Source organism: Erythrolamprus reginae, chromosome 1 (genome assembly GCF_031021105.1).
Source record: "Erythrolamprus reginae isolate rEryReg1 chromosome 1, rEryReg1.hap1, whole genome shotgun sequence".
Lineage (NCBI taxonomy): Eukaryota > Metazoa > Chordata > Lepidosauria > Squamata > Dipsadidae > Erythrolamprus > Erythrolamprus reginae.
Genome location: NC_091950.1, coordinates 52,290,990 through 52,304,031, shown reverse-complemented (window position 1 = coordinate 52,304,031; position 13,042 = coordinate 52,290,990). Strand labels below are relative to the sequence as shown.

General features: G+C 41.3%; 1 protein-coding gene across 1 annotated transcript in view; it reads right to left on the bottom strand.

Annotated features, from left to right (window-relative positions):
* Positions 1–13,042, bottom strand: part of SETD3 (SET domain containing 3, actin N3(tau)-histidine methyltransferase) — an 87,124-nt gene that overhangs the window by 40,992 nt on the left and 33,090 nt on the right. The window contains exons 7-8 of the mRNA XM_070752599.1: positions 2,890–2,948; positions 2,155–2,269 (exon numbers count right to left, since the gene is read on the bottom strand). Of these exons, the coding sequence (XP_070608700.1) occupies positions 2,155–2,269; positions 2,890–2,948 (174 nt within the window). The remainder of the gene's footprint in view (positions 1–2,154; positions 2,270–2,889; positions 2,949–13,042) is intronic.

The following is a 13,042-nucleotide window of genomic DNA, read 5'->3' as shown; positions in this document are numbered from 1 at the left end:
GAAGAACTTTATGCATCAAAACAAACTATTTTTACTGCACAATTCTACATGAGCTTCAGCATTACAGTTCTTCAACAAAAATAATCATTTGGAATATTCTATGACTTTTTAATATCACATGTTCCATTTATCTTAAGCAAGTTATTATTTATTTCTACAACACCTGTAATTACCACTTAAGATAAAAGAAAAGATAGACCCTTGAACTTTTATCAAAGAGGCAACATAGGGTACAATATTAGATTCGTGGATAATCAATTCTTTATTTCTTGCTATTTTAACTAGAACAAGGGGAACGCTAACAAGCCTCCTTCTGTAACCTAGTCCAGAGAAAGTCAGCTTCCCCCCTATTGCTTTGAAGCTAAGAAAAAATGAAACAATTGGGGGAGGAGGAAAAATCTCATATCCCATTTAAACAAAACATAAGAAAATTGCATAAAGAGGATCAAAATAGAAAAGTGATATATAGAGAAGGAAACTTTTAAACTGGCATTAAATATACATTAAGAGACAAAAGGTATAGAGATGCATTGAAATAAAATATTACTAGGCTAAGATGGAAAGGGGTGAAAGTATAGGAAAAGGAAATGTAAAAATGGATATACAGTGATCCCCCGCTCGTTGCGAGGGTTCCGTTCCAGGAGCCCCCGCAACGAGCGGGTTTTCGCGAAGTAGCGATGCGGAAGTAAAAACACCGTCTGCGCATGTGCAGACGGTGTTTTTACTCCCACAGCGCTAGCGAGGAGCCGAAGATTGGGGGCGGGGCGGCTGTTTGCCGCCGGCATGGAGGGCTTCCTAGCAGCCCCCCAAACCCGGGTTGGGGGTCCGGGGGGCGCTTGGTATCGCCGGTTTTGAGCTGAGTCCGGAAGCGAATTCGCTTCCGGACTCAGCTCAAAACCGCCGATAGCAAGCGGCAAGGAACGCCTTGTCTCGGCGCTTTCGAGCTGTCAGCTCGAAAGCGCCGAGACAAGCCGTTCCTTGCCGCTTGCTATCGGCGGTTTTGAGCTCAAAACCGCCAGTTTTCAGCTCAAAACCGCCGATAGCAAGCGGCAAGGAACGCCTTGTCTCGGCGCTTTCGAGCTGTCAGCTCGAAAGCGCCGAGACAAGCCGTTCCTTGCCGCTTGGTATCGCCGGTTTTGAGCTCAAAACCGCCGGTTTTCAGCTCAAAACCGCCGATAGCAAGCGGCAAGGAACGCCTTGTCTCGGCGCTTTCGAGCTGTCAGCTCGAAAGCGCCGAGACAAGCCGTTCCTTGCCGCTTGGTATCGGCGGTTTTGAGCTCAAAACCGGCGATACCAAGCGGCAAGGAACGGCTTGTCTCGGCGCTTTCGAGCTGACAGCTCGAAAGCGCCGAGACAAGGCGTTCCTTGCCGCTTGCTATCGGCGGTTTTGAGCTAAATCCGGGAGCGAATTCGCTCCCGGATTTAGCTCAAAAGCGGCGAGAATGAACGGCGTGGGCGGGCGAAGGGCGGGCGGCAGCGAGGAGTTTGCGTGGGCGGTGGGGAAACTCCTCGCTGACGCCAGCAAGAGGGGGAAGACCCAGGGAAGCCGCTGCCATCTACGCATGCGTGCCCGGCACGCATGCGTAGATGGTATTTTTGACTTCCGGGTTGAAAAATAGCGAAGTACCCTGTTCGCAATGGTTGGGGACGCAATAAACGGGGGATCACTGTATATAGGACAACTGTACTAGAATATTACATGCAAAAAAGAACATAGAAAAAAAGCAAGAAAAGTTTCAAAAGAATTTCAAGTTTTCTTTTAACTTTCTATAGTAAACAAAGATAAGACATTCCTTAGCCCTCCATATTTTGAAAGGTTTCACTCTCAGACCTTTTAAAACTAGTTTCCACCAAATGATGAACTAATTTCTAACAACAATAAAACAAAAGCAATGTGAGGTTATTTTTAATTGTTTTAAGGTAACTGTATAACAGACATAAGACAGTTCTAATAGATGTTTTTTGAATATATTGTATTTAATATTTATTTTTATAATAAACGTTCATGGGAATGCATTCATATTCCAAAGATATCCAAATCAAGACATATATTGAAAAAAAAGTGTTTAATTTGATTGGTATGAAATAAAATACCTATCCCCCCCCAAAAAAGATGCTGAATAAAGAAATTGCATTTATTCTCTCAGTCCTTACCAGTCCATTGGTGTGATTACACATGTCCCATAAAGGTATCAGAGCTAATGTAACCCTAGAGCCATCCTCAGCAGGAATCTGGTTCTGTCGAGCCATGACTGAGGAAACTGCCCACCTAACAAACCAAAAAGAAGTTAGTGGGAGTAACTTTTTGTTTTAATACTTTTAAAACAATGTAGAAATTTTATGCATTAAATGCCACTATAGGTTTATTAAAGTCAAACAACTGCAGAATTCTCTTTCGAAAATTTAGAAAAACAGGCAGCAGTTAAAAACAACAGTACTGTACATAAAAAGACAATTCAGTGTGTTATAAAATTATTAAGGAACTAGAAAATTAAGAATTATTTTTTAGGATATGAGAGGTGTAGAAATACTGCTGTGAATTAACTTTACTTATAGTGCTATCAATTATGTCACAGTATCAAAGAAGTCTTACTTATTTTAACCATTTTTCAGAACATTAAACAGCAACTGCAACAAAAATGATTTAAGATAAATTTTAGAAAAGAACATAACAATGCATTTTAGAAGAAACCATAAATTAATGCTAATTGGTTAGCTAACAAACTTTTGTGGATGAAATACAGATGGCTGAAATAATTATACTCTGTGATTTTTAATGCTAAGTATTGTGATGGGACCAGGGATTCATGATTAATAACTTGATTATTGGGGGTAGGAAGAAATCTGAAAACTTAAGAACTTAGTTTTTAAATAAAAATGGAAACAAACCTGTAATCATCGTAAGTGAAAGAATCCTTTAATGGCAGTTTGCTGGCATTAGGATGGGTCTGAGAAATAAAAGATTCAGAGGAGAGGTGAATGGTGAAACCCCCACAAAAATCAGTCAGCAGAATTTCATTATTTAGCTGCCTAACAGATCCTAACAAGAGCCAAATGAAGCAGGAGGCGTCCAGCCGCGCTACAGAGGGATCATCATGCTATTATGCTCTCATACATCACTGTCAACTTAATTTGTTGTGCCCAGCAGCCGCCATAAATCTGTTTCTTCATATTTCAAAGACTCAAACTCACAGACAATAGCACACAAGAATTTAAGGTAGACTCCTATCTCCAAACCACTGATGAAAACTTTTCTGCTCTCAGGGTTTTAATTTTTAACTTTGTCACACTGTGTGGGAGTAAATGTATTTTAAACTACTGTACTTTTACTTGTTCTGTATCCTATTTTTTTAAATTCAGAGGATAGATATATTTTAGAGATCAGACATGAAAAACGCTGAAACTGTTATAGTCAAATGGTGAAGGATAGCACTATCTTCACCATTAAAGCTTCTTCATATCTTATAAGTTTAAACATATAATATTAAAAATCATAGGATTTTACCAAATACTTAAAAATGTTCCCCCTCTTGAGTTATTAAGATCTGTTAAAAATACCATTAATATTCCAATTACAGGCTTCAGAAATTATCGAATGAATAGTTATTTCTATCAGTGGAAATGAGACTTGTATAGACCTATCTTTGCAACATTGTTAAAGCAAGAAGCTCAACACAGCGTGTTTTTTATAGTCTTGATGCATTAGCATCACAAGTGCATGGTAATTTATCATCTCTCACAGTAATGTACTTGCTGGCACTGTGTGCAGGACAGTAGGGGATGAGGTAAAAGTGGCTCAAACCGTAAATCAATTAGAAAACAAAAGCTTGTGCTTAGTGCACAATTTTAGGCAAATTATACATTACAAAAGGCTGCCAATTGGGTGTTATGTCCCAGGTGTCCATTCTCTCTAACCCTTTAAAATTAGCTATGTGGATGGACTAGCTCTGAAAATCTTGTCTCTCAACTATTTTTCAAATCAGTATTCCTTTTACACAGAAAATGTCACTGCAAATTTATTTAGTTGTTGGCTATTTTAAGAAATAATTATTGCTAAGATCAGTTGTGGTGGTTAAAGCCACCAAGGCTAGAAACCAGGATGAGTTCTATTCCTTCTAAATAGCAATATAATATTGAGCCAGTCACATTCCCTAGCCCTTGAAACAAGAAAATGGCAAGTTACTTCAAATATAATGCTAAGAAAACTTTGAGAACTTCTTCAGACAGTTATCAGAAGTTGAGGCACAAAACCAACCAAACAAGCTCTGTATAATTTTAGAAGTGCTATCTCCAAGTAAACGAGAATGCTCGTTCAATCATATGGGGGGGAGGGTGTGTGTATCAAAACGAAACATAGGATGAGGTGCAAAAAAAATACTATAAATACAAGGAAAGCTAGATTTTGAAGATTAATTTTTGATAAAATCATGTTCAGTTTGCTTGTTAATAAAGAGCTAGTTAATGTCAAAATCTTAAATACTTTATTTAATAAGATGTATACACCACTATTTAGAATGAAACTTTCAAGATACTATAAGACATCTCTAAAATAAAAGATGACGATAATGTTGACATTATTGCTATTACCACTATATAAAAGTAGAGAGAGAATGGATTATTATGTATGCTGTCTTGAACTCCTGAATGAACCCGACATCATGTAACAATAAAAACCACGTAACGGCATACACACAACTATAATCAGTTAGTTAAAATTATAACGACAGGAAAAATCTTAAGATACTATTTAAAAACCTCTTAAAAAACAGGTGTTTTATTGAAAAACAATTCACAAATCTGGAAATGAGACAGCATTAACCTTTTAAAAATAGCAAACATTTTTTTTAAATTAACAATTTAAGCTTTTTAATGAAGCTATACATGTGATAAAGTGAGTTTACAACATAGGCAAACTCACAATTACATTTACTTTTTTGTAACTTTCAATTGAAAAGATTTTCTATAAACAATTATATCAGGATTTATCTGAAGGACAGATGACTAACATGGCTCTGTCTCCATCTACTGACAGGATGCATGTAAGGCAGGATCAGAAACTTTTGACTTAAAAAAGCAAAAGGACGAATTTTCTCCTAGGAAAATTTTCAGCAATGGTAATTAATCAGACAACTTTACTGTATAGAATATAAAAGCATTGACCTCTAAAAGAACATAAGAAGAGCCATGCTGAATCAGGCCAAAGCCCATCAAGTCCAGCATTCTGTGTCACACAGTGGCCCACCAATTGTACATGGGGATCTTAAGCAGAAAGAGAAGGCAAAACCCTCCCTTTCCCTTGACCCCCAACAAATGGTACTCAAGGGAATCCTACCTAGCTCAACCAACATAGAGGCGGCACATGGACATCCGTTTCAATAACCACAGATACACTTGGCTTCCATGAATCTGTCTAATCAGAAATTGTGGTAGACTTTAGGAGAAACCTGCCTATACTTCCACCTCTTACAATACTAGACAACACAGTATCAACAATAGAGACCTTCAAATTTCTAAGTTCTATCATATAGCAATATCTAAAATGGACACCTAAGATAAAAATGTCATTAAAAAAACACAACAAAGAATGTTCTTTTTGCGCCAACACAGGAAGCTCAAATTGCCCAAGGAGCTGCTTATCATCTGCACCTCTATAACTATCTGGTTTGGTTCTGCAACCCAACAAGACAGACACAGACTTCATAGGATAATTGGAACTGCAGAAAAAAACAATTGCTACTAACCTGCCTTCCATTGAGGACCTGTATACTGCAGGAGTCAAAAAGAGGGCCATGAAAATATTTAATGACCCCTCACATCCTAGACACAAACTGCTTCTACCCTCAAAATGACACTATAGAGCACTGCACACCAGAACAACTAATCACAAGACCAGTTCTTTCCCAAACGCCTTTACTCTGCTAAACAAATAATTCCCCCAACACTGTCAAACTATTCACTGCCTGCACTACTATTAATTTTCTCATCGTTCCCATCATCCATCTATTCCCACAAATTACTGTATGATTGTAGGACTATTAAGTATTGTATCTTATGATTCTTGATAAACTTATCTTTTCTTTTATGTACACTGAGAGCATATGCGCCGAGACAAATTCCTTGTGTGTCTAATCACATTTGGTCCTTAAAATTCTATTCTATTATCCAACTACAAAACTCAGAGAGCACCAAGGGCTCCACATTTGCTCAGAATTTTCTTTCCTGTTGACAATGTCCCATTTCACATCTTAAACATATTAAAAAGGGGCTAGATGTTAAAGTTAAAACACTATCCATAGAACAAAAAGTTCCCAAATTTCACAAAGAACCAGTATAACCTTTGAAGTTATTCAAAATCCAAGAAAGGGGAAAAAAAGGCAAGTTGTGCCTGTTGTGGTTACTATCCTAAGCAGAGTACTGGAATAGTGTGCAATTGCTCATCTCAACCAGTAGCATGGTTAGAGAAGTGCCAAACATGAAGAATAGTGAATACAGCACCCAATATTTTACTGGGTGCTACAGTAGGCCAGAGGTGCATGCTATATTTAGCTACCAATGATGTAATTGTCCTTGAACAATTGTAGGGTGCTATCCAGTCAAGATACATTTATAGATACAAAAATTTGAACTCTATGATCTGTAGATTGCACCAAGAATTTTCTTATATAGTTCCTTTCAGATGTATATAATTTATTTATATAAATACGTTTAACTATAATTTATATAAACTATATACATTTATACAGTTCTTTTTATATTTCTTTTGTAGCTTGCTAGGAGGGAGAAGCAAATGAATCATCTTCATTCCTGGAACTAATGAAATCTAGCAATTAATATCAGAAGATTTCATATTTAATTAAATACCCATGTTTTCCCCAAAAAACCCCATTTTTGTTTTTTACCACCAAAAAATGCACAAGGTCTTATTTTGGGGGGATGTCATCTACCAAGTCACCTGACTTACTTATGTCGACCTTCTTTTCGTTGTCAGAGGCCTATGGGAACTTCTGCAACCAGCAAGGCTTTCAGATCAATCCAGATCAATCCAGGGCTCTGTTATCAGCTGCAGAGGCTTTCATGAAAGCCTTGCTGACCTTGCCAGCAGCAGAAGAAATGGGACAGCAAAGCAGGTGTCGGGATGTGCAAGGTCTGGCTGCAACTGTCTGATGGTAAGTAATAGGCAGCTCCCCCCCCCCATTCCCACTCTAGCTTAATTTTTATCTGTGCACCCTGGGGTGGGCAGGGTCTTAATTAGGGCTTATTTCAGGGGGTAGGGCTTATATTGGGTGCACGTTTAAAAATAAAGCTAGAATTTACTTTCCGAGTAGGTCGTATTTTTGGGAAAACACAGCACAGTGGTACCTCGGTACTCGACCACAATTCGTTCCAGAAGTGTGGTTGAGAACCGATTTGGTCGAGTACCGAATTTATTTATCCCATAGGAAATAATGGAAATGGATTTAATTGGTTCCCAGCCCCTGTTAATTCGCTGGGAACCAATTAAATCTATTTTCTTTATTTCCAATGGGATAAATAAATTCGGTACTCCAAGCTGCAGGAAAACTTTCTCCCTCCCGTCAGCTGCAACGGCTTCCCTTCGAGGCACAACAGCGCCGGGAACGTCACGTAATGAAGGGAAGCTGCTGGAGTGGATGGCTGTTGTTCCTCGAAGGGAAGCCGTTGCAGCCGACGGGAGGGAGAAAGTTTTGCAGCTGCTTACAGGTAATAAGAGGAGGCATTGAGGAGAGGAAAGGAGCAGAAAGGAGTGGGATTGAAGCAGCCCCCACCCTTCCTGCAGCTTGGAGCTCTTATAGAGCTCCTCAGCCCCTTTAAGCTGCCGGAATTGCAGCAGCCCCCACCCTTCCTGCAGCTTGGAGCTCTTATAGAGCTCCTCAGCCCCCCCGAAGCTGCCGGATAATGAACAAAATTTTCTCTGGCTGTTCGGTATCTGAATTTTTGTTCAGATACCGAAGCAAATTTTTGCTGAAAATTTTGTTCGTTATCTGAAATGTACGAGAACCAAAGCGTTCGAGTACCGAGGTACCACTGTACTTGATTCTATAGATAACAAGAGTGGTCATCCAGATCAGAATGCAAACCATATTTTGAATATAATTTTAAATTACTTTTAGGGCAAAGCTATATCTCAGTAAGATTTATTTCGATTCCAGAAAATAAGTGAGAAATATAATTATGATTTATAATATTTATATTTGTCCACTCACCAAATCTAAAACTGTACTAATGAAGTGTATATGTCCAATATTACATTTTAAGACAACTGTTGTTTAATTAAATAGTATACGACACATCAAATATAGAGACAATAAAGTTCCATAGATTAATACAATAATTTTTAAAGCCTTCTGCATTTTTTCTGAGAATCGCCAGAGAGGTACAGTAGTCCCTCACCTATCGCTGGTGTTATGTTCCAGACCTGGCCGCGATAGGTGAAATCCGCGATGGGGAATTTATCGACTGATAGTACTTATTTAAGTATTTATATTGTAATTGTTTGGTAAGTTTTCATTGTTTTAAGTGTTTATAAACCCTTCCAACACAGTATTTATTTTAGATACAGTATTTAAATACAGTACTGTATTTACAATTTTAGATATATATATATTTTTTGAAAAACCTGCCGATCGAGTTCGGCGGGCTGTTTAAATCTGCCGATCAACTTCCTCAGAAACCCGCAATGAAGTGAAGCCGCAGTAGGTGAAGCGCGGTATAGCGAGGGACTACTTTTCTAACAATCTTATCTTTCTCCTAATACATCACAGAAAATACTCCTAATACAAAATTATACAGTCTCACAGCAAATTTATTTTGTATTTTTGAAAATGCAGTATTTTTAACATGCGTTAGCATATCTCAGCTGAAATGATCAAGAGAAAAATACTCAGATTTTAAAAAATTGATTTAGCATGCAGTTTCACTTCACAGTCCTTCTGTAAAAATGAAAGCTCCCTAACAAACTCGTAATAAAATCTGTCAATATATCTAGAAAGAAAAATGACACAAATGCATTAAGTATTAAATACCCTTGGAAAAAGTCACATATTCCATGAATTTTTGATGTACTATCTTGACATTAATGTTAAACCTTGATATTTATAATTGACAGATATTTAATAAAGTATAGAAAATGGCTGCTGCATAGCATGCAAATTTTTCAGATTGATCAAAAGGAGATAGACACTTATTCAAATGAAGCAACCTGTTGATAAATGGCAAAACTCATATTAAGTTTATATAGTCTTAGTTTAAGAAATAATATGCTCATTTTATTTCAGAAAATTCTAAATACATGATAAAATTATGCTACCTTTTTAAAACATGACAGTAAAAATATTATGGCAATTGTTTAGCTAATAAGCACACGCTATAATGTTGCAGAGCAGCAGTAAAACTATATTTAAATGGCTATTTATAAATAAAACTGTTTTGGAAACAAGCTATTTAAATCTCATAGGATAATAAAAAATGATGAACCAAGATTCTCGCATATGCAGTACATATGCAATTATTCAGAAAGAACCGTTGTACCTACCTGAACGGTCTTCTCGATGCTCTGGAAGGAGAGTCCAGGATGGGTTAACCCTCAATGCTATTGGTAGAGACTGAGTTATAAATTAATAAATTAACATGTTAATTAGGCACCGCCCCTTGCCTGCCCCCAAGGGCTCAGTTTCAAAAAACGAAGTCATTATAATTCAACACAATTTTATTGAACCCTTAACAAACACAACCAGCTAAAAACCGTAAACCCAATCCCTTGAATCAAACGATTACTTGGGCGGGTCTGGACTCTCCTTCCAGAGCATCGAGAAGACCGTTCAGGTAGGTACAACGGTTCTTCTCCACTGCTTCTGGAAGGAGAGTCCAGGATGGGATATACCCCAGTTCTAGTCCAAGGGTGGGAGAGTGCAGATTCAGGGATCAACAGTAGAAGAACAAACCCTCTGCAAAACCCTTCTCCCAAACGAAGCCTCAGCTGAGGCGTACATGTCCAGTTTATAATGCCGGATAAATGTAGAGGGAGCAGTCCACGTTGCTGCCCGGCATATGTCCTCGGCCGAAGCCTGCGTCCTCCAGGCTGCTGATGTGGCCGCGCTGCGAGTGGAATGAGCAGTAATCCCTTGAGGGAGAGTGTGAGGGGTAGTTCCGTAAGCCTCAGCAATACACTCTCGGATCCAACGACTGATTGACCTGGGAGAAACCCCAAGCCCCGATTTAGTCTGTGAGAAAGAGATGAACAACCTTTCAGACCGTCTAAAGGACTCTGTCCTTCTAATATATATCTTGACCGCTCTCCTGACATCCAGTTTGTGCCACCGGAGTTCTAACGGATGGTTCCCATGCGTACAAAAGTCAGGTAACACTATCTCTTGTTTCCTGTGAAACAGGGAATTGATTTTAGGTATAAATGTTGGATCTAGCCTTAAAACCAGTCTGTCAGGGTAAAATATACAAAGATCGGGACGTATGGAGAGGGCTGATATGTCCGAAACTCGTCTAGCCGATGTAATCGCGACCAAGAAGGCCGTTTTAATAGTAAGGAGCCTAAGTGCTATGGACCTTAATGGTTCAAAAGGTGGACCGGTCAATGCCTTTAGCACTAACGAAAGGTCCCATGATGGGAAGCGATGAATTGTTGGGGGATTAGTATTCGCAGCACCTTTAAGAAAGTCCTTTATCCAAGGATGGAAAGATAAGGACCTAAACTCTCCCGTTCTAATAACAGTTGACAGAGCTGCGACCTGCCTCCTGAGGGTATTCGGAGCTAAACCCCGCTTCAGACCTGCCTGGAGAAACCCCAATACCTGTAACACTGAAGCAGACTCCAAGTCCATGCTGTTCTCCTGACAGAATTTACAGAAGGCCGACCAGGTAGCCTGGTATATTCTTGAGGTAGATGGCCTCCTAGCTGCCTGCATTGTTGAAATAATGTCATCAGGCAAGTTATGTTCTCTCAATCTGCCCCGCTCAATCTCCAGACGGTCAACTGGAACCACTGGGGTTCCGGATGTTGAACTGATCCTTGGCTGAGAGATATTCTTGTGTCCGGAATCCTCCATGGCGGGGAGACTGAGAGGGACACTAGGTCCGAAAACCACGGTCTGCGCGGCCAGTACGGGGCCACCAGAATCACTTCTGCCTTCTCCTGCAAAATCTTGTTGACGACCCTTTGCAGAATCTTTGTCGGCGGGTAGGCATAGAGGAGACCCTGTGGCCAACTGGAGACTAAGGCATCGACCCCCTCCGCATTGTGCGAGGGGTAGCGGGTATAGTATCTGGGGAGTTGCGCATTGTTGTGCGTTGCGAACATGTCCACCAGAGGCATGCCGAAGCGCTCCGTGATCAACTGGAACAGTTGCGAGTCCAGCTTCCATTCCGTTGGGTCGAGCGTGGTTCTGCTCAGCCAATCGGCCTGAGTGTTGTCCACTCCTGCGATATGCTCTGCTGATAACGATTGCAGATTCCTCTCGGCCCAGGTGAAGAGGGCTGAAGCCTCCTGCATGAGGCGTCGTGACCTGGTACCCCCCTGATGGTTGAGGTAGGCTTTGGTCGCGACATTGTCCGTCAAGACTAGTACATGCTTGTTCTGTACTAGAAGGGTGAAGTGCTGGAGTGCCAGAAAGACTGCCCTTAGTTCTAAAAGATTGATGTTCACCGGGTTGAGGTCCTCCGGGGACCATAGTCCTTGTGCGCATTGTTGACCGATATGCGCTCCCCAACCCGATAAGCTGGCATCCGTCGTCAGTGTGAGTAAGTCGTGAGTGCGAAACGACAGCCCTCGGTACAAGGCTGGGGAGGCCCACCATGCCAGGGAATCTTTGACATCCCTTGGCAGGCGGACTCGCACATTGGAATGACTTGTCCTGACCTTCTGTGCCGGTAGTAGAAACCATTGAAGGCTTCTGATGTGGTGTCTGGCCCATGGGATGATCCCTATGCAGGAGACCAGAGTGCCTAGAACCTTGGACAAGAAGGCCATGGACGACTTCCTGTCCCTCTGAAGGGAGGAAATGAGCGAAATGATGTTCTTCCGCCTGTCTCGGGAAAGGTACACTGTACATGAGGTCGTGTCGATGATGGAGCCCAGATGTAGGAGCGTGGTAGATGGAATCAACTGGCTCTTGGGCACATTGATGGTAAAGCCGTGCTCCGTCAAGGTCCTCATCGTTAGGGCGAGATCCTGCTGGGCCTGGGCCTGAGATTTGGACAGGATCACAATATCGTCCAAATAGGCCATCAGGCGCACCGATTGTGCACGTAGGCTCGCCGTGATGACATCCAACAGTTTGGTGAAGGTTCTGGGCGCCGATGAGAGGCCGAATGGCATGGCCTTGTACTGATAATGGACGCCTTCGACGCAGAAACGCAGAAACCTTCGGTGAGGTGGGTAAATTGGCACATGCAGGTACGCCTCCTTCAGGTCCAGTGATGTTAAAAGGTCCTGGGGGCGGACTGCCGCTAGGATGGTTTGCAACGAATGCATCCTGAATTTTCTGTACAGAATGTACAGATTTAACTGCTTCAAATTCAGGATCAAACGGCAACCTCCCGACGACTTTGGAACTGTGAAGATCATGGAATAGAAACCGGTCCCCCTGGCGTGCTGTGGAACCGGCTCTATAGCGTGAATATGCAACAGATGTTGTATTTCTTGAAACAGTTCCCTCTTTTTGGTTGTATTCCTTGGTGTCGGACACTGGAGGAAACGGTTGGGTGGGGGCTGAAGGAACTCCAACCTTAGGCCTCCAGACACCGTAGCTATTGCCCACCTGTCCGAGGAAGTGGCACGCCAGTAGGCACTGTAGAGGCGAAGCTTCCCCCCTAGCGGTTGATCGCTGGCGAAGTCATTTGGGGCGCTTAAAGCCTCTCTGGCTTGTACCTCTAAAAGGGCGTCGAGCCTGTTGATAGCCTCTGGTCCTATCCTGGAAGCCGGCCCGGTCATTCCGAAAGGAAGAGGCTGGGGTGAAACGTCCCTGAGAATATGGCCTCTGGGTCTGACCTGTTCCGGAAGAGTTGTCCCAGC